The following is a 24,785-nucleotide window of genomic DNA, read 5'->3' on the forward strand; positions in this document are numbered from 1 at the left end:
CCACATCGGCTTGCCTCGAGAAAAAACTATGTGCACGAATGGCCGAAAAAACCCTTGCTGAAGACCAAAACGAACAAAAACGTCACAAAATGTCATTATAATGTACAGTGCCTTCAGAAAGTATTAATTCCCTTTACTTATTCCACAATTTGTTGTGTTACAGCCTGAATTCAAAATTGATTAAATTGATTTTTTCCTCACCCATCTACACATAATACCCCATATTGACAAAGTGAAAACATGTTTTTAGAAATGTTTGCTAATTTATTGAAAATGAAATACAGAAATATCTCATTTACATAAGTATTCACACCGCTGAGTCAATATTTTGTAGAAGCACCTTTGGCGGCGATTACAGCTTTGAGTCGTCTTGGGTATGTCTGTATCAGCTTTGCACATCTGGACTTGGGGATTTGTTCCTTGCAGATTTTCTCAAACTCTGTTAAATTAGATGGGGAGCGGCGGTGAACAGCAATCTTCAAGTCTTTCCACAGATTTTCAATGGGATTCAAGTCTGGGCTTTGGCTGGGCCACTCAAGGACTTTCACATTCTTGTTCTGAAGCAATTCCAGCATTGCTTTGGCTGTATGCTTGGGGTCATTGGGCGGCAGGTAGCTTAGTGGGTAAGAGTGTTATGCCAGTAACCGAAAGGTTCCCCAGATATTTGCCTCATCACAATTCTATCTCGGAGATCTACGGACAGTTCCTTTGACTTCATGGTATAGTTTCTGCTCTGACATGCACTGTCAACTGTGGGACCTTATGTAGACTGCTGTGTTTTTTTCTAAATTATGTCCAAACAATTGAATTGGCCACAGGTGGACTCCAATCAAGTTGTAGTGATGTCTCAAGGATGATCAATGGAAATTGGATGCACCTGAGCTCAATTTGGAGTGTCATAGCAAAGGGGTGTGAATACTTATGTAAATTAGATATTTCTGTATTTCATTTTCAATAAATTTGATAACATTTCTAAAACCATGTTTTCACTTTGTCATAATGGGGTATTGTGTGTAGATGGGTGAAAAAATCAGGCTGTAACACAACAAAATGTGGAATAAGTCATGAATACTTTCTGAAGGCACTGTATGCACAAAGTGTTTCCGAACTGTTTCAGAAGGGAATGCCTAAAAGGTTAGGGAAAATAGGATTTTGAATGGGAATCACTTGTTTGGTCCTCACAAGGATATTAAAACAAACGTGTGTGTGTGTGTGTTTGGCAAGAGGGGTGACAGAGAGTGTGTGTGCGCCTGCGTGTGTATATGCGTGCATGTATGTCTATGTGCACACACACACGTGTGTGGACACAGTGCAAGTGCACCGTAAAAGCAAAGGTTGCGCCCAGAAACAACAGTGTCCAGCTGGAGTGCTCCATGCATCTCGGATGACTAACATCTGCTTTTCAGTGTGTATTTAGGATAGATGGATCAGAAGAGAGCATAACCCTCTCTGTCTTCTCTTTCTGCAAGCTGAAAACCAACCATCTACTCCCCCAACAGCTGGCCAAGATGAGCTCATTTGTTATGGTTGGTGTTGTGATAGAAGATAGGGATTCTGTAATGACGGCTGTAAGAGAGAGGGGCCCCATAACTACACAGCAGGCAGAAGTCGACAGAAAGTAAGTAAAACAAGCTTGCATTTTGGGATCTGATGGGGTGCAACAGTTGAGCTAAACTCAGGAGGCATTTATAAGTTATATTCTTCAATCAATAGGTATATGTAATTAACTTAAAAGTAAAAAAAAAAATGCATGTAGCAATCGCAGAATGCCCCTTTAATTAGAGACTGGGGAAAGTGACTCAATTCATGCAGTGTATTAGAGCATATCCATCATTATTTCTGCTGACCTGGCAATTATGCATTGGCTCCGTTTATAATGAAAGCAAATGGTTATATTTGGAACGGTGGATCGGTTTTCGTTCGTTTTTAATAAATTCACACAACAGTAAATTATTACTCAAGGTTTTTGGGAGACCTTGTAGATTATTTTCATGTATATTTTTGAAGCCAAGTGCTTGGATATGGTTTTTGCGTCATCATTGCGGTCAGAATCCACAGTGTCAATGTAACCACAGGCGGGTACCTTTTCTGAAGACCGTCCAAGAACTCCGCATACGTACACATTTTTTTTTTCTGCTGAACATCCATAAGAAGGAGCTGCATCTCTCCCTTTCCTTTGATATAATATTTTGTGGCTTAATAAAAAACTCGAAGAAAAGTCAGGCGGCATTGTACCAGCTAGTTGTGAAACTGTAAGTAAATAATAATCACCACATGAAGAATATCATAAAACAAATGACAGATTAACGGAATCAGGTTGAAAACGATTATTCTGATTCAGGTTGATAAATTGTATTACTAGAATCGTCGCTACATTATGTATGTTGATAAGTTGTATTACTGGAATCGTTGCTATGTGTAATTAATAAAATATGTAAGCTACTATCTTTTCTAAAGTTTTGAAAACACTGGCATGTGATGATGAAAGAGTTTCCCACACATGCCAGGTGTGCAGAACGGCAGGCAGTATCATATTCCTCACCACCTTTCTGGAAAATGGACTTTTACGGTGCATATAGCCTCCATAGGCTTCTATATTATAGTCAAAGACTATTATAATCAAGAAGTCTAATTGAGATGTTGATTCAAACCACATGTATTGTTGCCTATTGAATATTTTGAGTACTGTTCCAAATGTGTAATTTCTTTATAATCTGTAAAACACAAAATACATTAATAACTTAATAGCTTAATAACCTACAAACACAACAACCCCTACCCTCCACCCCATGGCAACCCTTCTCAGAGAAATTAACAGGAAAAAGAGACTATAGACAGTAAATTAAATTGCCTTTCAGATCTAGTATTCAGGGCAAAGAACTGCAGTAAAATGTTTTAGATCGATTTTATTGTATTATGCCTTTAGTTCCCGTATTCACCCTGATTAACTAGACTGTATTTGGGTCAGAAGCACTGATATCTGGAGCAAGAGCACAGACAAATTATTGCTAAATTAAGATTTTGTTTTCATACCAGCCTTTGACTAGGAGCCAAAGTTTAGGTACTAAATATACACTACCAGTCAAAAGTTTGGACACACCTACTCATTCAAGGGTTTTTCTTAATTTTTTACTATTTCTTACATTGTAGAATAATAGTGAAGACATCAGACCCATGAAATAACGCATATCATGTAGTAACCAAAGAAATGTTAAACAAATCAAAATATATTTTATATTTGAGATTCTTCAAATAGCCACCCTTTGCTTTATGACAGCTTTGCACACTTTTTATTTTATTTTATCTACAACCATTGTAATGCTCACACAGTGACATAAACTTCTAATTTCTTCTTAAATCTGATTTTAGTTGCAGATTTGCCATACAAAACATGATATGATACTGCCACCCATTGGCAGTTTATAGCTATGACTACTGTTTAGATGCAAGTGGAATTGAACAGAATTAGGGCTTGGGAAATAGGCCAGCAGCAGGGGAGAGAGAGGCTAGGGGGGTGTGCTGCTAACTGGGATCCTTGGGTTCCCATTGAAGTTGACATTTAAAATGGTTAAGGTAAGGGTTAAGGTTAGGGTTATGGTTAGGTAAGGTTTATGGTTAGGGTAAGGTTAGGGGTTACGTTTAGGGTTAGGGTTTAGAGTAGGGAGGTCCTAAGGATCTCGGATAGCACTAGCTGTGGCGAAAGGGCAGGGGGCTGAAATTGGGGTCAGTCAAAGTCAGTGGTTCCCACACCCTTTACAGCTGTTAAGGTTTTCTCTTAGACCCACCACATTATCTAAAGCAATGTGTCCAAACAGGCCCCAACCCAGAGGGAATTAGATGTGACCCTCCTCTGGGTCCCACCCCACCATATGGGAACCATTGGGAAGGGGGTCCAGTCAAAGACACCATACCAACTCCATTTCTGTACCTTCTCCCTGTATTGGGCACTGGTTCGCTCCCACTCAAGGATTTAAAATAATTCAAATGATGGTTGAATTGGCTGAATAGATGTCAGTCCTTTTATATCCATGAGGGGAGTGAACAAGTGCCCACTTCGGGGAGAAGGGAGAGTATTATAATTAGGCTAAAGACACTATAGTCGTACCCCAGAGCCTTATAGTTGTTTGTATCCTCTATCATTCAGTGACCAGGATGATGGTGGCTCACCCTCGCCCCCTGTTGGTGATGTTGCTGCAGCTGCTCCTCTCCTGCTTGCCCACCCTCGGCTACTCCTCCAACAGATTCTTCTACCAAGACATTCTCAACGGAAATGGCAATGGAGAGAGTAGGAGCATACACTTATGTTTTATGAATGAAGAGTTGAAAATGAGTACATGCCTTAGGTAGGGGCAATGCATCCACCTCCCATGTAACATACATCTAAATGTTTGTAATTGAAAACGACAATGAGCCTTTCTTATTGAACAAGTCCAGGTAGTTCCTCCCTCTTTCATTCCCTTGGTGCCTAATGAACACGACCCATAAATGGCTTATCAATTCAACATCTCAGAGGAGGTTGCACAGACTCAAATTAAGTCGGACTAACTGCTGTTTCGTGTGTATTCTCCCTTCTAGTCCACTTTAACGGTGTAAAGCTCCACGTGGACTCCTCCCAGCCCTCTGTGTTCGCTTTCCGGGGGAGTAACGCCACCCTATCCTGCCGATACTGGTACGAGCCAGAGTTGAGCTCCCCCAGGAGGGTGCGGGTGAAGTGGTCGTGGCTGCCCGTCGTGGGGGGCCATGAGACGGACGTTCTGGTGGCCATCGGGCCCCGCATTCACAGCTTTGGGGATTTCAGGTACTCTAGCTATTCTTGGTGCAGACCCATTCATTCTAAAACCATATGATCATTTGTGTATATTGAGTGTTTGTGTTTCTATTTCCATACTATATTTCTTAAGCTCCTGCCTTAGATTTTGATACTTTATATTTCTATACTGTATTTCTTAAGCTCCTGCCTTAGATTTTGATACTTTATATTTCTATACTGTATTTCTTATGCGCTCACCTTTAATTGTTATAATTGTGTCACAAATTCCTTGTATTTCTTTTGCTGCATTTTTTGTGAGCTGCGTTTTTGTGAATTCAGGGCTTCCTCGCAAAAGAGAAACCTGTTGGAAAATGGGATTTCCCTGTAAATAAATAAATAAATAAATAAAAATAAGGCTTAGTTCACATTCGGCAGAGGTGGAAAAAGTACCCAATTGTCATACTTGAGTAAAAGTAAAGCTATCTTAATAGGAAATGACTCAAGTAAAATGTAAAGCCACCTAGTAAAATACATCCTGAGTAAAAGTCCAAAAGTATCTGGTCTTAAATGTACATAAGTATCAAAAGTCAAATTAAATGCTTTAAATCAATTTCCTTATATTAATCAAATCTGACAGTTATATTCTCTCTTAAATGTACAGACAGCCAGGGGCACACTCCAAAACTCAGACACAATTGACCAACGCAGCATGAGTTTAGTCCACCAGAGCAGACACAGGGGGGTGATGGTGTGTTATCTTGATAAGTGTGTGAATTTGACCATTTTGCTGTCCTGCCTGAGCATTTCAATGTAACAAGCACTTTGGGGTGTCAGGAAAAATGTATGGGAGTAAAAAGTATATACAGTGTATTTTCTTTAGGAATGTAGTGGAGTTAAAGTACAGATGCCCCAAAAACTACGTAGGTAGTACTTCAAAGTATTTTGATTGAGTGACTTTACACCACTGACACTCTGGGCTGTATAGATGAGGAACAATGCATTTCACACAACTGCTGTGATACAATGGATATTTTAGAGTTTGCCTGCACAAAAATGTTTATACATCTGTTGAACACATTGAAGATAACAAAGTCATATATTTATCTCTCAGGGGCCGGGTGCGTCTCAGAGAGGACTCGCCAGGAGATGCTTCGCTGGTCATGACTGAACTCCAGCTCAATGACACGGGACGTTACCGCTGTGAGGTCATCGACGGGCTGGAGGACGAGAGCGCCACCGTCGAACTCGAGCTACGAGGTAAACTATATTATAGTGCCGTGTAACAACTTCATTTGTGAGGATCATCCAGTCCCTCCCATCACGACTGTAATCACACACATTAAAGGCGCAATCTGCAATATTTACAGCTATTATGTGGTCATTTAAATGAATGATATATTATATAGCCTACCCATTGATTCTTGAAAAATATAATGTATGTGCTTAGTACTGTTCAACTGCCTTACCCCATCTTATTGATCTCATGTACTGTCATGCACTACATCTATAGTTCCCTCTATGAATTTAAGTGTTACATTGGTCCAGCCCCATCCCTCAGCTTTAACTAAGTTAGGCTAACCAAGTAAGGCTGCTGTTTGGCTGACAAACAAATGAAGGATTGTGCCTTTAAAGTCATTACATATCCCTTGCTCCCCTCCAGGTGTGGTGTTTCCCTACCAGCCTCCTCACGGCCGCTACAACCTGACCTACCATGATGCCCAGCAAGTCTGTGGGGAGCAGGACTCCACTCTGGCCACCTTCGAGCAGCTATTCCAGGCCTGGGAGGAGGGGCTGGACTGGTGCAACGCAGGCTGGCTGGCTGACGGGACAGTGCAGTACCCCATCACCAAGCCCCGGAGCCCCTGTGGGGGGCTGGGCCTCGCCCCCGGGGTTAGGAGCTACGGTAGACGCCACCGTCACCTCCACCGATACGACGTCTTCTGTTTCTCCTCCTCCCTCCGAGGTGAGACACACTACACAGGCACACACACCATACAGGTACACACACTATACAGGTACACACACTATACAGGCACACACACTACACAGGCACACACACTATACAGGCACACACACTACACAGGCACACACACTATACAGGTACACACACTATACAGGCACACACACTATACAGGTACACACACTACACAGGCACACACACTATACAGGCACACACACTATACAAGCACACACACTATACAGGTACACACACTATACAGGTACACACACTATACAGGTACACACACTATACAGGCACACACACTATACAGGCACACACACTATACAGGCACACACACTATACAGGCACACACACTACACAGGTACACACACTATACAGGTACACACACTATACAGGCACACACACTATACAGGCACACACACTACACAGGTACACACTACACAGGTACACACTACACAGGCACAGATATAGAGATAGTTTACCCTACAACTAGAGTCAAGCACAGTACATTCCAGTGCCTTGCAAAATATTAATCCCCCTTGGCATTTTTCCTATTTTGTGGCATTACAACCTGTAATTTAAATTTATTTTCATTTGGATTTCATGTAATGGACATACACAAAATAGTCCAAATTGGTGAAGTGAAATGAAAAAAATTACTTGTTTCAAAACATTTAAAAAAATTAATAACGGAAAAGTGGTGCATGCACATGTATTCACCCCCTTTACTATGAAGCCCTTAAATAAGATCTGGTGCAACTAATTACCTTCAGAAGTCACATAATTAGTTAAATAAAGTCCACCTGTGTGCAATCTAAGTGTCACATGATCTGTCACATGATCTCAGTATATATACACCTGTTCTGAAAGGCCCCAGAGTCTGCAACACCACTAAGCAAGGGGAACCACCAAGCAAGCGGCACCATGAAGACCAAGGAGCTCTCCAAACAGGTCAGGGACAAAGTTGTGGAGAAGTACAGATCAGGGTTGGGTTATAAAAAAATCTCAGAAACTTTGAACATCCCACGGAGCACCATTAAATCCATTATTTAAAAAATTGAAAGAATATGGCACCACAACAAACCTGCCAAGAAAGGGCCGCCCAACAAAACTCACAGACCAGACAAGGAGGGCATTAATCAGAGAGGCAACAAAGAGACCAAAGATAACCCTGAAGGAGCTGCAAAGCTTCACAGCGGAGATTGGAGTATCTGTCCATAGGACCACTTTAAGCCGTACACTCCACAGAGCTGGGCTTTACGGAAGAGTGGCCAGAAAAAAGCCATTGCTTAAAAAAAAAAGAAGCACACATGTTTGGTGTTCTCCAAAAGGCAGTTGGGAGACTCCCCAAACATATGGAAGAAGGTACTCTGGTCAGATGAGACTACAATTGAGCTTTTTGGCCATCAAGGAAAACGCAATGTCTGGCGCAAACCCAACACCTTTAATCACCCCAAGAACACCATCCCCACAGTCTTTTTCAGTCTTCCAGAGATTTGAGACTGGGACGGAGGTTCACCTTCCAGCAGGACAATGACCCTAAGCATACTGCTAAAGCAACACTTGAGTGGTTTAAGGGGAAATATTTAAATGTCTTGGAATGGCCTAGTCAAAGCCCAGACCTCAATCCAATTGAGAATCTGTGGTATGACTTAAAGATTGCTGTACACCAGCGGAACCCATCCAACTTGAAGGAGCTGGAGCAGTTTTGCCTTGAAGAGTGGGCAAAAATCCCAGTGGCTAGATGTGCCAAGCTTATAGAGACATACCCCAAGAGACTTGCAGCTGTAATTGCTGCAAAAGGTGGCTCTACAAAGTATTGACTTTGGGGGGGTGAATAGTTATGCACGCTCAAGTTTTCTGTTTTTTTCTCTTACTTCTTGTTTGTTTCACAATAAAACATATGTTGCATCTTCAAAGTGGTAGGCATGTTGTGTAAATCAAATGATACAACCCCCCCAAAAAAAATCCATTTTATTTCCAGGTTGTAAAGCAACAAAATAGGAAAAATGCCAAGGGGGGTGAATACTTTCACAAGCCACACTCTATTGTGTACTGTCACGCCCTGACTCAGGGGACGTTTATTTGTTGAGTCAGGGTGTGTATATTCCGTGTTGTGTTGTTTCTATGGTGTAGTATCTGGTATGTCTATTTCTATGTTGGCCGGGGTGGTTCCCAATCAGAGGCAGCTGTCGCTCGTTGTCTCTGATTGGGGACCATACTTAGGTAGCCTTTTGGCACCTGTTAGTTGTGGGATCTTGTTCCGTATAGGTTTGTTGTGTGTACCTTAAGACTTCACGTATCGTTTGTTTGTTGTTTTGTCGTGTTTGCACAGTTGTAATAAACATGTACGCTTATCACGCTGCGCCTTGGTCCGTCTCGTCCGTAAACGATCGTGACATGTACATTCTGTTATATGCATTTGAAGACATCTGCAATTGACTCCTACTGTAACTTTCATTTTGTGGTGAACTTTCAGTGAATTGATCACCTTATACCCCTCTGGTCTCTGCCATGTCCTCTTCTCCAGGGAAGGTCTACTACCTCCAGCACCCCCACAAGCTCAACCTCACTGAGGCCCAGCAGGCGTGCTTCGACGACGGGGCCCAGATAGCCAAGGTGGGCCAGCTCTACGCCGCCTGGAGGTTCATGGGCCTGGACCGCTGTGACGCCGGATGGCTCGCTGACGGGAGCCTGCGCTACCCCATCACCAACCCCCGCCGCAACTGTGGCCCCATGGAACCAGGGGTGCGCAGCTTTGGGTTTGCCCCACCACACCACAAGCACGGAGTGTACTGCTACAGTGCAGGTACGCGGTGCATCTGATATACGTGGTAAAAGTACATACTACCCTTAGGTCATACCATTTACATCTCTCGTAGTAGGTAGGGGAACAAACCAAAATCCACAAATGAATAGGTTGTTGACACGCATAGAAATTCAAGATGCTATGGTGAGAGGGCTGTGTTATGATGTAAAGTGGGGGTATGGTGTGTGAGGGCCTCTACTGTGGTCAAGGCTTGACAAAAAATAATAATACTGGGATACGATGCCCTGTTGGTTATGTTTCAGGGTTATAGTCCTCCCTAGTCTGTCAGCCTCCCTTGTGATTTAGACAAGCAGGTTAGCAACACCATGGTGAACAACATGAGTGTTCCACACAGGGTTAGCCACTCACTGTAACAAAAGGAACATTTTGTTCAATGACTTCTCCCTGGATTGGGATGTCCTTGCTCTTTATGTTAAAGGGTATATTTTTTTACAGATGTTTTACCTCATATCCATTATATCTAGCACCATAACAGTCTACAAATGTGAAAATGGCACGTTTCTATGTTTTGTAGTCAAAAATATGGAAGAAAAGGTTGTAAGAAAATTACTCCCAGTGATGTCATCTGTAATTTTCAAATATACAATGACTTTCCAGTCTTCGAAAATCATTGTTTTAATTTGAAAATGACATCAACGGGGGTAATTTCCTCAGAACCTTTTCTTCTAACTTGTTGACTACAAAACCATTTTCACATATGCAGACACTGGTATGGTGCTGGATGTAATGAATATGAGGTTAAACTGTGAAGTGTTCCTTGAATTACTCTGACTGATCCTCTAATGTCATGTATGAATATTAAACTTAATAATAATAATAATAATTGTATAATATTAATATTTTTGACCAATAATTCTGGACCCACCTAAATCTTGCTGTAGCCTATAATGTGATCCATCACTAAGTATGAATGAACCTGTATTTAAACTCTGACCTCAGCTTCAACTGCAATATTATGCATATTGTTATTTATACTTCATGTATTGTATTTATCTACTGTACTCTCTTTGTAAACATATTTGTGTATGACATAGGAGCTGAGCTCAGAATTAATAACTAATTAATTGACTATCAAAGAAAACCAGTTCTGTGATGATTTATAAGCTGTTATTATGTTTATCTCGAAAGCAAGTACTTATCTTTCATACTGAATGGCCTGTACCTCACTTGGTTGGTTGGTTTGATTATGTAGGTGGTGGGTTTTAACATGGTTTTAGATGATAACAGACACATATACTAACTTATTTTTGTAAAATAAATAGTCAACATTTTGATTAATGTGTTAATGATTTTGCTTACTTTGGAGGCATGCTTGGTTTGTTTGTGTTTTTATAACATTCAGTTCAATTCAAACATTAATTAAATCTTTGCACATGTACCAGGCTTCACTGTGCTGCGTAGCAGTGTTGCTTCCTCGCTCACAACATCCTTACCAGTACTTGATCTTGTGCCCTCTGCCTCGCCAACACACGTGCCCACCCTGCCTGACAACGTACTAACCAGTTGCGGCACTAAAAAAATATCAAATTCAATGGCACTATTGGCGACATTTCAAGCTGCGGATTGAGTTTACAGCATGATCTTATCTCCGTTACACTGGTGGGAGGAGCTATAGGAGGACGGGCTCATTGTAATGTCTGACTCACACACAACCCTAACAATTTCTGGGTCTGAAACCTTTGTGGAATGTTATGTTTTACTGTTCTCCTTACATGAAAGTGTCCCGTTTTTTGTGAGTTTCGGCAATGTTTCATTTATGTCAATGAGCACATCACCAGATTATAATTAGCATGTTTTGCCGTGAAGTTTTTAACAGGTTCAGAAAAACATAAAGGCTGGGATTCAATCCATTCATGGGTTATGTCTATTGGGCATATGTTAAGGCAAAGTTCCCTCGTTCGCGAAGACCCCATTCACGGTAAACACTGCATATGTCGGCTCAATAAGAAATTGCCTTTAAAAAGCACCTATGCCTATTACCCAGGATAGGATCCTGGTCTAACACTTAGTGTCCTGCTCTACTTCTGCCTCCATCTGTTCAAGCATTGCAACACTGCTATTAACAACATTGAATACATGATTACACTGCGGCTGCGCATCTTCACTCATACGCTACTCACTTTTCAATGTTAACTTCCCCGGGATTTGAATTTGCAACCTCAAATAAAACAGAATTGTATTTGTCACATAATCTGAATACAACAGGTGTAGACCTTAACGTGAAATGCTTACTTACGGGCCCTTAACAAACAATGCAGAGTTTTAAAAAAGTAAGTAAGAAACATTTGCTCAATAAACTAAAGGAACAATAGTAACACAATAAAAGAACAATAACAAGGCTGTATACAAGGGGTATCGGTACCGAGTCAATGTGCAGGGGTACGGGGTAGTTGAAGTAATTGAGGTAATATGTACATGTAGCTAGGGGTAAAGTGACTACACATAGATAATAAACAGAGAGCAGTAGCAGCGTATGTGAAGTGTGTGTGTGTGGGGGGGGGGGGGGGACAAGAAGTCCCCACAAGAATAGTAAACCAAGAGAAAAATGACCAACTGGGGACATTTTGTTGGTCCTCACGAGGTCACATGCTATTTCTAGGGAGTGTATGTTTAAGGTTAGAATTAGTGTTAGGGTTAGAATTAGGGTTAGGGTTAGGAGATCGGGATAGTTTTAGGTTTAGGATTAAGGTTAGGTTTTTGAGTTAGGGTTAAGGTTAAGGTTAAGGTTAAGGTTAAGGTTAAGGTTAAGGTTAAGGTTAGGGTTAGGGTAAGGGTACGGGTTAGGGTTAGGTTTAGTGGTTAGGGAAAATAGTATTTTCAATGGAACTGAATTGTATGTCCCCACAAGGTTAGCTGTACAAGATTGTGTGTGTGTGTGTTGGAGTGTCAGTGTAGTAGTATGTGTGAGTGTGAGGTTAGAGTCTTGGCCGGGGGTGCGTTGATGTTTCTGCAGTGCCACCAGGTCTTCAGCTTCAGACCTGGTTTGTGTTTGAATTCTTCAATCTTGATTATTCTCTTGAACTAAATAATGTTCTCATGAGCTGGGAATTTTGTTTGAAATGTCAGATAAAGCATCTGTGGCTGATACTGTTATCACACTTCTGCATACATAGTTTTTTGTGTACAGGAAATGCTATTATCATGCACATATGAGCTAGTAACATAGCATAGCGTATGTTGTATAACATAATAGATGAGCATAGCTATTCATAGTTGGCATTCACTGGTTGAGGTTGAAACACCTTTTGAGTGTAATGGAGTTCACTGGTGACAATGACATAAATATATTCATCACAACATTCGGACAGGAGCTATAATCCAGTTATAACGCTTTTTCAAATGTTATATATGTGTATATACAGTTGAAGTCGGATGTTTACATACACCTTAGCCAAATAAATTTAAACTCAGTTTTTCACAATTCCTGACATTTAATCCTAGTAAAGATTCACTGTCTTAGGTCAGTCAGGATCACCACTTTATTTTAAGAATGTGAAATGTCAGAATAATAGTAGAGAGAATGATTTATTTCAGCTTTTATTTATTTCATCACATTCCCAGTGGGTCAGAAGTTTACATACACTCAATTTGTATTTGGTAGCATTGCCTTTAAATTGTTTAACTTGGGTCAAACGTTTCGGGTAGCCTTCTACAAGCTTCCCACAATAAGTTGGGTGAATTCTGGCCCATTCCTCCTGACAGAGCTGGTGTAACTGAGTCAGGTTTGTAGGCCTCCTTGCTCACACACGCTTTTTCAGTACTGCCCACACATTTTCTATAGGATTGAGGTCAGGGCTTTGTGATGGCCACTCCAATACCTTGACTTTGTTGTCCTTAAGCCATTTTGCCACAACTTTGGAAGTATGCTTGGGGTCATTGTCCATTTGGAAGACCCATTTGCGACCAAGCTTTAACTTCCTGACTGATGTCTTGAGATGTTGCTTCAATATATCCACATAATTGTCCTTCCTCATGATGCCATCTATTTTGTGAAGTGCACCAGTCCCTCCTGCAGCAAAGCACCCCCACAGCATGATGCTGCCACCCCCGTGCTTCACGGTTGGGATGGTGTTCTTCGGCTTGCAAGCATCCCCCTTTTTCCTCCAAACATACAATGGTCATTATGGCCAATCAGTTCTATTTTTGTTTCATCAGACCAGAGGACATTTCTCCAAAAAGTACGATCTTTGTCCCCATGTGCAGTTGCAAACCGTAGTCTGGCTTTTTTATGGCGGTTTTGGAGCAGTGGCTTCTTCCTTGCTGAGCGGCCTTTCAGGTTATGTCGATATAAGACTATTTTTACTGTGGATATAGATACTTTTGTACCTGTTTCCTCCAGCATCTTCACAAGGTCCTTTGCTGTTGTTCTGGGATTTATTTATTTTGATTTTCCCATGATGTCAAGCAAATGGGAACTGCGTTTGAAGGTAGGCCTTGAAATAAATCCACAGGTACACCTCCAATTGACTCAAATGATGTCAATTAGCCTATCAGAAGCTTCTAAAGCCATGACATCATTTTCTGGAATTTTCCAAGCTGTTTAAAAGCACAGTCAACTTAGTGTATGTAAACTTCTGACCCACTGGAATTGTAATATAGTGAATTATAAGTGAAATAATAATAATAATAATAATAATCTGTCTGTAAACAATTGTTGGAAAAATTACTTGTGTCATGCACAAAGTAGATGTCCTAACTGACTTGCCAAAACTATAGTTTGTTAACAAGAAATTTGTGGAGTGGTTGAAAAACAGGTTTTAATGACTCCAACCTAAGTGTATGTAAACCTCAGACTTCAACTGTACACTAAAATAAAAAAAAGGGAACACTAAAATAACACATCCTAGATCTGAATGAATGAAATAATCTCATTAAATACTTTTTTCTTTACATAGTTGAATGTGCTGACAACAAAATCACACAAAAATTATCAATGGAAATCAAATGTATCAACCCATGGAGGTCTGGATTTGGAGTCACCCTCAAAATTAAAGTGGAAAACCACACTACAGGCTGATCCAACTTTGATGTAATGTCCTTAAAACAAGTCAAAATGAGGCTCAGTAGTGTGTGTGGCCTCCACGTGCCTGTATGACCTCCCTACAACGCCTGGGCATGCTCCTGATGAGGTGGCGGATGGTCTTGTCGTATCGGGTGAATGGTGGCCATTATTGCTGTCAACAAAGAGTCCGTTCAAGCTGCATCGTGTTAGAGGCTTTTATTAAAATCACGAGAGTACAGACCCGCGGTATCCGGAGAACGGCACCTCAGATTGCCATGGCCGCTCTGACTTTCTTCTTCGTTTAACCCCTATTTATAAACAATGAAGCTCCCTCTTCTGGCCAATCAACAGTCTCCCCTGTCTACAACCCACTTCCTGTCTGTTGTACATGACATTACACTAAAACATATACTAACGTAAACAACAGTCTCCTGAGGGATCTCCTCCCAGACCTGGACTAAAGCATCCACCAACTCCTGGACAGTCTGTGGTGCAACGTGGCGTTGGTGGATGGAGCGAGACATGATGTCCCAGATGTGCTCAATTGGATTCAGGTCTGGGGAACGGGCGGGCCAGTCCATAGCATCAATGCCTTCCTCTTGCAGGAACTGCTGACACACTCCAGCCACATGAGGTCTAGCATTGTCTTGCATTAGGAGGAACCCAGGGCCAACCGCACCAGCATATGGTCTCACAAGGGGTCTGAGGATCTCATCTCGGTACCTAATGGCAGTCAGGCTACCTCTGGCGAGCACATGGAGGGCTGTGCGGCCCCCCAAAGAAATGCCACCCCACACCAGCAGGCAGCAGAACGTTCTCCATGGCGTCTCCAGACTCTGTCACGTCTGTCACGTGCTCAGTATGAACCTGCTTTAATCTGTGAAGAGCACAGGGCGCCAGTGGCGAATTTGCCAATCTTGGTGTTCTCTGGCAAATGCCAAACGTCCTGCACGGTGTTGGGCTGTAAGCACAACCCCGACCTGTGGACATCGGGCTCTCATACCACCCTCATGGAGTCTGTTTCTGATCGTTTGAGCAGACACATGCACATTTGTGGCCTGCTGGAGGTCATTTTGCAGGGCTCTGGCAGTGCTCCTGCTGCTCCTCCTTGCACAAAGGCGGAGGTAGCAGTCCTGCTGCTGGGTTGTTGCCCTCCTACAGCCTCCTCCACGTCTCCTGATGTACTGGCCTGTCTCCTGTTAGCGCCTCCATGCTCTGGACGCTACGCTGACAGACACAGCAAACCTTCTTGCCACAGCTCGCATTGATGTGCCGTCCTGGATGAGCTGCACTACCTGAGCCACTTGTGTGGGTTGTAGACTCCGTCTCATGCTACCACTAGAGTGAAAGCACCGCCAGCATTCAAAAGTGACCAAAACATCAGCCAGGAAGCATAGGAACTGAGAAGTGGTCTGTGGTCACCACCTGCAAAACCAGTCCTTTATTGGGGGTGTCTTGCTAATTCCCTATAATTTCCACCTGTTGTCTATTCCATTTGCACAACAGCATGTGAAATGTATTGTCAATCAGTGTTGCTTCCTAAGTGGACAGTTTGATTTCACAGAAGTGTGATTGACTTGGAGTTACATTGTGTTGTTTAAGTGTTCCCTTTATTTTTTTGAGCAGTGTATATACATACAGTTGAAGTCGGAAGTTAAAGCTTGGTCGCAAATGGGTCTTCCAAATGGACAATGACCCCAAGCATACTTCCAAAGTTGTGGCAAAATGGCTTAAGGACAACAAAGTCAAGGTATTGGAGTGGCCATCACAAAGCCCTGACCTCAATCCTATAGAAAATGTGTGGGCAGAACTGAAAAAGCGTGTGCGAGCAAGGAGGCCTACAAACCTGACTCAGTTACACCAGCTCTGTCAGGAGGAATGGGCCAAAATTCACCCAACTTATTGTGGGAAGCTTGTGGAAGGCTACCTGAAACGTTTGACCCAAGTTAAACAATTTAAAGGCAATGCTACCAAATACTAATTGAGTGTATGTAAACTTCTGACCCACTGGGAATGTGATGAAAGAAATCAAAGCTGAAATAAATCATTCTCTCTACTATTATTCTGACATTTCACATTCTTAAAATAAAGTGGTGATCCTAACTGACCTGAGACAGGGCATTTTTACTACGATTAAATGTCAGGAATTGTGAAAAACTGAGTTTAAATGTATTTGGCTAAGGTGTATGTAAACTTCCGACTTCACCTGTATATATATATATAAACAGTACCAGTCAAAAGTTTCACTGTTTTGGTTACTACATGATTCCATTTGTGTTATTTCATAGTTTTGATGTCTTCACTATTATTCTACAATGTAGAATATAGTAAAAATAAAGAAAAACACTTGAATGAGTAGGTGTGTCCAAACTTTTGACTGGTAGTGCATATGTATGTGTATATATGTATATGTGTCTTTATTACTTGAATTCAGGCTAATTTGAACCGTTTTCTATGGCAATAGTTTGGTCTGTACCCCAGTTCCAGAATGTTATTTGAAAACCCTGGATAAGTATCAATGGTGGTGTTCATGCCTGACCACATACTGTAGGAGACGCATGCCAGATCTCGCCTGGATAGGTGTTTAACAGATGAGCTAACCAGATCAAATGATATAGCTTAACAAAATGTGACGTTTCATGCCGTTCACGTGGGGATGTAAAAATCTGCTGTTGGCGCCTATTCAAATTAGCCCACGCTTGCCTTGTTAAATCTTGTTCGTTCTCTTACACTAAATACCATGACTGTTTTCTCATTAGCTGGGAATGTTTGAAATGTCCAATAATTTTGCTGATATCGATATCAACCTACTCCAAATCCTTTAGAAATGTACATTTTTGTGTGCATGGTATGCTATTAGCATGCTAACACTCATTAAGACAGACTGATAGCATAGCTAGCCATCGCAATCATTCACTGGTTGAAGTTGAAGTTACTTTGATTGTAATGGAGTTGACTGGTGACTATGACATGGATGTATATTCATTCATTCACAACATTTGGACAGGAGCTATAATGCAGTTATAACACAATATTTTTTTTTTATTATGTGTGTCGTTATTGCTTGAATTCAGGGTAAGTTTAACTGTTTTTTCAATGTGGAAAGATTGATGCATACCGCAGTTCCGGAATTTCAGTTGAAACTCCCAGATCAGTAGTGATAAGCCATAGGGCGCGTTCTATTGGTAAGGCTAAAGCAACTGACTATAGACGAAAGTTGGCGAGTGAAGTCGTGGGAGGTGCATCTGCACAGCAGAAAGTCAGACGCTGTTATGATTTTCCAACAGCAAGGCTCAGATCAACATGGCAGTGTTGCCATTGTTTATAAAAGTTTTCTTTATAATGTCGAAATTAACATGTCTCCAACCCCCGTGTCATACATTCACAAACTGAAATCGTATGTGTATACATTGTACAATCAATTAGTGAGGGAGAGCCTCAAATAACCCCTTCATTTGTAAACAGTGCATTCTGAAAGTATTCAGAGCTCCTTCCTTTTTCCACATTTTGTTATGTTACAGACATATTCTAAAATTGATTAAATAAAACATTTTCCTCATCAATATACACACAATACACCATAATGACAAAGTGAAAAGAGGTTTTCAGACATCTTTGCACATTTATTAAAGATAAAAAACTGAAATACCTTATTTCCATAAGTATTCAGACCATTTGCTATGAGACTCGAAATTGAGCTCAGGTGCATCCTGTTTCCATTGATCATCCTTGAGATGTTTCTACAACTTAATTGGAGTCCACCTGTGGTAAATTCAATTGATTGGACATGATTTGGAAAGGCACACACCTGTCTATATAAGGTCCCACAGTTGACAGTGCATGTCAGAGCAAAAACCAAGCCATGAGTTCAAAGGAATTGTCTGTATAGCTCCGAGACAGGATTGTGTCCAGGCACAGATCTGGGGAAGGGTACCAAAAAATGTCTGCAGCATGGAAGGTCCCCAAGAACACAGTGGCCTCCATCATTCTTAAATGGAAGAAGTTTGGAACCACCAAGACTCTTCCTAGAGCTGGCCAAACTGAGCAATCTGAGGGAGAAGGGCATTGGTCAGGGAGGTGACCAAGAACCCGATGGTCACTCTGACAGAGCTCCATAGTTCCTCTGTGGAGATGGGAGAATCTTCCAGAAGGAAAACATCTCTGTAGCACTCCACCAATCAGGCCTTAATGGCAGAGTGGCCAGACGGAAGCCACTCCTCAGTAAAAGGCACATGACAGCCCCCTTGGAGTTTGCCAAAAGGCACCTAAAGGACTCTCAGACCATGAAAGATGAACAGAGCAAAGTACAGAGAGATCCTTGATGAAAACCTGCTCCAGAGCGTTCAGGACCTCAGACTGGGGCGAAGGTTCACCTTCCAACAGGACAACGATCCTAAGCACACAGCCAAGACAACGCAGGAGTGGCTTCGGGACAAACCTCTGAATGTCCTTGAGTGGCCCAGCCAGAGCCCGGACTTGAAACCAATCGAACATCTCTGGAAAGACCTAAAAATAGTTGTGCAGCGACGCTCCCCATCCAACCTGACAGAGCTTGAGTGGATCTGCAGAGAAGAATGGGAGAAACTTCCCAAATACACGTGTGTCAAGCTTGTAGCGTCATACCCAAAAAGACTTGAGGCTGTAATCGCTGCCAAAGGTACTTCAACAAAGTATTGAGTAAAGGGTCTGAATACATATGTAAATGTAATATACAACTGCCTTACCCCATCACAAAACCCAAATATAATGTTGTTTACGCTATTGTTTGTAAAGCTTCTAAACATGGTTAAAACTATCATTTAGATCTCATGGACTGTCTGCCTTTGCACCATGTGGTTAATTTTCTCCAGCCCTATCCCTCAGCTTTATTGCAATTCCAGTGGCAGGGCTGTTGTTTGGATGAATTACATTACAGTCATTGCATATCCCTTGCTCCCCTCCCCTCCAGTTGTGGTGTTTCCCTACCAGTCTCCTCACGGCCGCTACAACCTGACCTACCATGATGCCCAGCAAGTCTGCGAGGAGCAGGACTCCACTCTGGCCACCTTCGAGCAGCTGTTGCAGGCCTGGAAGGAGGGTCTGAACTGGTGCAACGCAGGCTGGCTGGCTGACGGGACAGTGCAGTACCCCATTACCAAGCCCCGGAGCCCCTGTGGGGGGCTGGGCCTCGCCCCCGGGGTTAGGAGTTATGGTAGACGCCACCGCCACCTCCACCGCTACGACGTCTTCTGCTCCTCCTCCCCCCTCCGAGGTGAGACACTTTTCTACTTCTGAACATTCCATGGGGAAGATACACACTGTGTAATTAGATTATACACTCTCAGATAAACACTGTGTAATCAGTTGATACAATCTCAGATAAACATGGTGTAATTAGATGAAACAATCTCAGATAAACACTGTGTAATTAAATGATACAATCTCAGATAAACACTGTGTAATTAGATTATTCAATCTCAGAAAAACACTGTAATTAGATGATACAATCTCAGATAAACACTGTGTAATTAGATGATACAATCTCAGATAAACGCTGTGTAATTAGATGATACAATCTCAGATAAACACTATGTAATTAGATGATACACTCTCAGATTAACACTGTTTAATTAGATGACACACTCCTAGATAAACACTGTGTAATTAGATTATACACTTAAGCAGTAAGGCCCGAGGAGGTGTGGTATATTTACATTTACATTACATTTTAGTCATTTAGCAGACGCTCTTATCCAGAGCGACTTACAGTTAGTGAATGCATACATTCTTTTTTTTCCTACCCCCTGTGGGAATCGAACTCACAACCCTGGCGTTGCAAACGCCATGGGACAAATACCACGGCTAAGGGCTTTTCTTAGGCACGACGCAACCCCCGAGGTGCCTTATTGCTATTATAAACTGGTTACCAATATAATTAGAGCAGTAAAAATACATGTTTTGTCATACCCGTGGTATAAGGTCTGATATACAGTGGGGAAAAAAAGTATTTAGTCAGCCACCAATTGTGCAAGTTCTCCCACTTAAAAAGATGAGAGAGGCCTGTAATTTTCATCATAGGTACACGTCAACTATGACAGACAAAATGAGAAAAAAAATTCCAGAAAATCACATTGTAGGATTTTTAATGATTTTATTTGCAAATTATGGTGGAAAATAAGTATTTGGTCAATAACAAAAGTTTCTCAATACTTTGTTATATACCCTTTGTTGGCAATGACACAGGTCAAACGTTTTCTGTAAGTCTTCACAGTGTTTTCACACACTGTTGCTGGTATTTTGGCCCATTCCTCCATGCAGATCTCCTCTAGAGTAGTGATGTTTTGGGGCTGTCGCTGGGCAACACGGACTTTCAACTCCCTCCAAAGATTTTCTATGGGGTTGAGATCTGGAGACTGGCTAGGCCACTCCAGGACCTTGAAATACTTCTTACGAAGCCACTCCTTTGTTGCCCGGGCAGTGTGTTTGGGATCATTGTCATGCTGAAAGACCCAGCCACGTTTCATCTTCAATGCCCTTGCTGATGGAAGGAGGTTTTCACTCAAAATCTCACGATACATGGCCCCATTCATTCTTTCCTTTACACGGATCAGTCGTCCTGGTCCCTTTGCAGAAGAACAGCCCCAAAGCATGATGTTTCCACCCCCATGCTTCACAGTAGGTATGGTGTTCTTTGGATGCAACTCAGCATTCTTTGTCCTCCAAACACGACGAATTGAGTTTTTACCAAAATGTTCTATTTTGGTTTCATCTGACCATATGACATTCTCCCAATCCTCTTCTGGATCATCCAAATGCACTCTAGCAAACTTCAGACGGGCCTGGACATGTACTGGCTTAAGCAGGGGGACACGTCTGGCACTGCAGGATTTTAGTCCCTGGCGGCGTAGTGTGTTACTGATGGTAGGCTTTGTTACTTTGGTCCCAGCTCTCTGCAGGTCATTCACTAGGTCCCCCCGTGTGGTTCTGGGATTTTTGCTCACCGTTCTTGTGATCATTTTGACCCCACGGGGTGAGATCTTGCGTGGAGCCCCAGATCGAGGGAGATTATCAGTGGTCTTGTATGTCTTCCATTTCCTAATAATTGCTCCCACAGTTGATTTCTTCAAACCAAGCTGCTTACCTATTGCAGATTCAGTCTTCCCAGCCTGGTGCAGGTCTAAAATTTTGTTTCTGGTGTCCTTTGACAGCTCTTTGGTCTTGGCCATAGTGGAGTTTGGAGTGTGACTGTTTGAGGTTGTGGACAGGTGTCTTTTATACTGATAACAAGTTCAAACAGGTGCCATTAATACAGGTAACGAGTGGAGGACAGAGGAGCCTCTTAAAGAAGAAGTTACAGGTCTGTGAGAGCCAGAAATCTTGCTTGTTTGTAGGTGACCAAATACTTATTTTCCACCATAATTTGCAAATAAATTCATTAAAAATCCTACAATGTGATTTTCTGGAATTTTTTTCTCTCAATTTGTCTGTCATAGTTGACGTGTACCTATGATGAAAATTACAGGCCTCTCTCATCTTTTTAAGTGGGAGAACTTGCACAATTGGTGGCTGACTAAATACTTTTTTTCCCCACTGTACCACAACTGTCAGCCAATCAGCATTCAGGGCTCGAACCAGCCAGTTTATTATCTCAGATATACACTGTGTAATTAGATGTGTACACAATTAGAAAAAAGGGTTCCAAAAGGGTTCTTCGGCTGTCCCTGTAGGAGAACTCTTTTTAGTTCCAGGTAGAACCATTTTTGGTTCCACATATAACCCTTTTGGGTTCCATGTCGAATCCTCTGTGGAAAGGGTTCTACATGGAACCCAACAGGGTTCTTCAAAGGGTTCTCCTATGTGGTCAGCCGAAGAACCCTTTAAGGTTCTAGATAACACCTTTTTTGCTAAGAGTGTAGCTTTAGATAAACTAAGCTTGGATTTGGATGACAGTACAGTTTCCCATTCTCTTCTCCAGGAAAGGTCTACTACCTCCAGCACCCCCACAAGCTCAACCTCACTGAGGCCCAGCAGGCGTGCTTCGACGACGGGGCCCAGATAGCCAAGGTGGGCCAGCTCTACGCCGCCTGGAGGTTCATGGGCCTGGACCGCTGTGATGCCGGATGGCTCGCCGACGGCAGCCTGCGCTACCCCATCACCAACCCCAGCCGCAACTGTGGCCCCCTGGAACCAGGGGTGCGCAGCTTTGGGTTCCCCCCTCCATACCAGAAGCATGGGGTGTACTGCTACAGTGCAGGTATGCCGTAAATCTGATATATGTGAAAAATCTACATACCACCAATCTCACATCTCTTCTAATATGGTAACAGATCACAATCCACAAATTAATAGGTTTGTCTCATGTATAGAAATGTATAGGGTGCGAAGGTTGTGTTATGGTGTGAAGTTGTGGTATGGTTTGAGGATTTCTAATGTAGCTGGGGCATGCTAACAACAAATGGGAGAATTATCTATCTGTACTTAGTGGCTGTACTATGTTAACTATGGTCCTCCTTGTGAGCAGCCTCCCTTGTGATTTACACCAGCAGGTTAGCAGCCCCATGGTGAACATGCATGTCTCACACAGGGTCAACCACTCACTGCATCTAGCCTGTGGTCAATGAGATCAGGAACATTTGTCATAGTCCACCATTCAAGGACTTGAGATTTCCTTGCTCAGTTTTTTTGTTGTATTTGATAGGGACAGATATAATCGAGACATTGAATGAACAACAGTCAGATGCATTGCACCATCATACCTTAGCTAATTTCCAGTGGTTGTCCTCAGATTATCATTGAAGTACACTAATTAGTATTAAAACATCTACAAGTTACACAGTTCTTCTGATGTCATGAGCCAGATCTTTACTGTTGATAGATGTGTCACAGTGTTGTATTATAATATAATGTATGAATACTATACTTTCATTTTGGACCAATAATGGTCAAAAATGTTAGTACATTATGGACCCACCTAAATCTTGCTGTAGCCTATAATGTGATCTATCAGTAAGTGTGAACGAACCTGTAGTTCAACCCGGACCTCAGCTTCAACTGTAATATTATGCGTATTGTTAGTTAAACTTCATGTATGGTATGCATTTACTGTTCTCTCTTTGTAAACATTTTCCTGTACGACATAGGAGCTGATCTCAGCTGATATTTTTGTAAAATAAATTGTCTACCTTAAGAGGCTTTTGATTCATGTGTTAATGATTTTGCGAGGCATGCTTGGTTTGTTTGTGTTTTTAAAACCATTCAATTCAATCAAAAAATGTAATCCTTCACACACAATCCGCAAAGCCAAAGACAGAAAATACTAAATCAACTGCTGGAAGAAAGCGACAAGTAACATCCGTGTTTGGGGAACAATGTCTAATATTGTAGTATAGAAAACTACTATAAACGACTTATTTATTTATATCCCTTCCTTGTTTTCCAACCATAGAGGGCAAACTTGCCAGTTTTTGCAAAACCTGTTTTTGCATGGGCAGCTCCAGGCATTAAAGGGTCAATCTGCAGTTGCTACATCCATTTTTTGACTATTTTAATTAATTGTAAATACCCATTGATTCATGAAGAATATAACTTATACAGTAGATGAGCTTAGTTCAACTGTCATACCCCATCAGAACCCAACATTTAAGATTGTTTTACTCCTTTGTTTGTAAACAATGTACATGTAAACAAACACTTTGTATCCTCAAAACATGGTTAAAACTATCATTTTGGTATCATGGATGGTCGGTCAGTCCTTGTATCCATAGCTCTGTCCATGAGTTTGCGAGTGGTTACATTTCTCCAGCTCCATCCCTCAGCTGTTTACTAAATCAGTGGTGGGGTAAACGCTTTGTTATTGTTCAAACTGCAGATTGCCCCTTTAAGGTTTTCACTATTTTATGGAAGTAAACTGCGTGGGACTTCCCATGGATTAATGAGGGATCACAGAATTCCATTTAGGTACGCAGGAGGGATAAGCCAATGAATTATAGTCCTGAGCAAACATTCCAGCACTGCAGATGGAAGTAAATTACCTACCTTGGCTTTATGCCTGTTCACACACTCCAGCACAGTAGGTGATGGTATGCACCTTTTCAGTTTATTTATGAACCACCAATAAACTCATAGAATAAAGTAGAATAAATACTTTAAAATGGAAATAGCCTTCACTGGCGTTGCCTATGTTGTCAAAGCGATAATGGGCTCTCTTTCTATCTCTATGTTTCCAACCGATCAGCTTCATGGAACAACCAACAGAGGGCGAAAC

At 41.9% G+C, this 24,785-nt stretch overlaps 1 protein-coding gene across 1 annotated transcript; it reads left to right on the forward strand.

Annotated features, from left to right (window-relative positions):
* Positions 1-2,500: 2,500 nt before the first annotated feature.
* LOC311123412 (hyaluronan and proteoglycan link protein 3-like) lies at positions 2,501-22,786 on the forward strand (the record flags this gene model as incomplete). Its single annotated transcript, XM_084197678.1, has 8 exons — positions 2,501-2,507; positions 4,145-4,285; positions 4,576-4,798; positions 5,862-6,007; positions 6,411-6,713; positions 9,241-9,519; positions 19,491-19,793; positions 22,497-22,786. 8 exons carry the CDS (start codon positions 2,501-2,503, stop codon positions 22,784-22,786), a joined length of 1,692 nt encoding a protein of 563 aa, XP_084053804.1.
* Positions 22,787-24,785: the final 1,999 nt, after the last annotated feature.

The sequence above is a fragment of the Coregonus lavaretus genome (genome assembly GCF_964263955.1).
Source record: "Coregonus lavaretus genome assembly, contig: HAP1_SCAFFOLD_733, whole genome shotgun sequence".
In the NCBI taxonomy this organism is placed as follows: domain Eukaryota; kingdom Metazoa; phylum Chordata; class Actinopteri; order Salmoniformes; family Salmonidae; genus Coregonus; species Coregonus lavaretus.